Here is a 2,689-nt window from a genome sequence, read left to right as displayed (position 1 = left end):
AGGTTAACCAACCAGAACTAACCAGAGAAGTGACGTCCACTTAAGAGCATATTGTTATAGTCATAAGATGTTCAACATGACAAATCACTTCTTACCATGTCAAATCCTGCAACAATATCTGGGAATTCCTTTTGCAGCTGAATGGCTTCTCTTACGGCTGCTTTGACCTCAGATACACTCAGAGCCCTGAAGAAAGCCGCAACGTACAAGTACTTAGCAAGGACGTAGTTAGGCTTATTTTAGGGGTGGTGAAGCCACCCTAACATGATCCTAAGCACCCCCAAATAATAATAAGGAAAATAATTATTAGATTTAGATTTTTTTTCTATACAATGCAGACATGTACTCAACGAAGAGAAGCAAGAATATTGATAAATACTATAGAAATATACTAATATGATTTGCATTTATTGTTTTCCCTGTATTTAACCACCTGTTTATATTACGCTTTAGTTAACTTTAGTTATTAATAAATTCACTGTAATCAGGAAACTGTGTGTGTTGCCTATTTCCACGTCCCTGCCAAGAGAATTGACCCTTTAGATATGAGACTGACTGATTATTAATTAACTGATCACTAGTAATAATTGTATAATTATTAAAAGCTACCTAGAGGTCCGGAGACTCTAGGATTGTAACAACTCCGGTGGTGCCCTGAAACAAGGAATATCTTTTTGATTTTATGAATATTAAAATTCATAATTGGGTATTAATTCTTATAAATTTATTAAAATTCATAACTAATTTAGCCATGCTACATAATACAGTAACAAAAGATGCGAGTGCAAAGATTTTGCAAGCGCAATTTACGCATACCCTGGGGGCTAAGCCCCCCCTGTCTTTCAATCCTAGTCACATCCCTGGTACATTGTTTGACTGCAAGACTCACTAACAAACAAGCTACTGTGCCTATACGTTGCCTATCTTATTTGAAAGTGGTTGTTGAGACATTTCACTGGGGAGAGGTGACTGTAAGATTTAAGTCCTAAATCATTATGATTTTTCCTCTGGGGATCATTTATATCTGTGCAAAATTTCTTTGCAATCCATCAATAGACATTTCAGTCTGACCTACAGACCATCAGCCTCAGTTGCACATGTCTAATAAGGGTTATTTCCTCAGACTGGACAAAGCGCCTCCAGAGCACCAGCAGACCTTATACAACTGTTTTCACGTGTTGAGTAGTACTAATTAGAGGAGTGCCTCTTTAATAACTATAAAGTTATTTCCATTTCCAGTAAACAGGAAACTAAATAATTATGAGATAATACAATTAATTATACTTGGAGAACTTTTTCCGCCCAAACTGTGACGTAGTTACAGTTAAATCAGAGCTAGGGGCACATTGTCTCCACTTTGGTTAACTTGTATGGATTCAAAAAGAAACCACCTTATTCTGTGACTGAATATGAAAATATGTTACATTAACAATTATGCAGTGGTGGAAAGTACATTTACTTAAGTACAATACTTAAATACTTAATTAATTTTGAAGAACAATTTTAAATGAACTTTTAACTACACTACTACAGTATGTATACAGGCTTTAAAAATGTATCGGACCATTCTTCTATATAATATAATATTTTTACTTTTGATACTTCACTTTACATTTTGCTGATAAAACAAGTCAGATTTTGAAGGAAGTACTTTTACATACTAATACAATACCTGTGTACAGAAATTATGATACGAGCTCCAAGAAAGTCTGGATGATCTGCAATAAATTTCTTTGTAACTTCTTGAAATGTTTTCAGAGTCCAGACCTTATCGTGAATGGTTCCATCAAGCTCATACGTCTGAAACACATAAAAAGGATTTGTTAAATTTGAAAATATAACATTTGTCATACACACAGTCTAGATAAGCAGAAATATCAGATCTACAAGTACTACTGATACTGCTACTCTGGCTGTACGGGAGAAACTGGAGCTGGGGATCAGGTGTAAACAGACAAGAAAACACAAACCCTCGAGAGACCGCTCCTAAGTTCCAGATACATTATGTTGTCATGCTGAAGCTCCCCTAGGCCCTTGTAGAAGTAATCCCTCAGAACAGGGGCATGCGTGATTAGCCCTGCAGCTGCAATGAAGGCTTTCTCAAACTTCTCCCACACAACATCTTGGCTTGGGTACTCAGCATCTGGATCCTCAGTGAACAGTGTGAGGTGCTGCATTAAACTGAAAAACAACCAAAAACAGATGTTCTGAGTCAAGTTTTCCCATTATATCTTGACTTGAAATGTGTAAGGGAAGGTGATATCTTACACCACCTGTTATCAAAGCCCGTAGGGTCTCCTATTTTGGCTCTCAAGGTGTCAAGCAGCTGCCAGTAGAAGCAGTCCCATCGTGGGAAGGGCTGGCGGGCGGAGAACAAGAAACGGACCGAGTTGTCCCATGTGAAGCAGATATAGCAGTGTGGCCTGTACGTGACATTTTTCACCAGCCATTCAACACTGACCAGAGAGGAGCTGTGGATGTGGAGGGCTGCACCTGTCAACAAAATAGCAGGATATAACTTCAAACTTAGACTCATACACGGAACGTAGACAGTGACATAAAATGAAGATCCTGGTACTATTGGGTGCTGTGACCATGGACAGGTTATAGGACAATGGGCACAGACACATAAAAGTCCCCCCACCCCTCCTACATGGGAGCAAGATGAGATAGCGTCATTGTTTGTAGT

The 2,689-nt window shown here is 38.3% G+C and overlaps 1 protein-coding gene across 1 annotated transcript in view; it reads right to left on the bottom strand.

The window, feature by feature from the left end:
- Positions 1-2,689, bottom strand: part of ada2b (adenosine deaminase 2b) — a 9,460-nt gene that overhangs the window by 3,336 nt on the left and 3,435 nt on the right. The window contains exon 6 of the mRNA XM_046072253.1: positions 96-186. Within this exon, the coding sequence (XP_045928209.1) occupies positions 96-186 (91 nt within the window). The remainder of the gene's footprint in view (positions 1-95; positions 187-2,689) is intronic.

This window comes from Micropterus dolomieu, linkage group LG16 (assembly GCF_021292245.1).
Source record: "Micropterus dolomieu isolate WLL.071019.BEF.003 ecotype Adirondacks linkage group LG16, ASM2129224v1, whole genome shotgun sequence".
NCBI lineage: Eukaryota > Metazoa > Chordata > Actinopteri > Centrarchiformes > Centrarchidae > Micropterus > Micropterus dolomieu.
This window is presented reverse-complemented; position numbering and strand designations above follow the sequence as displayed.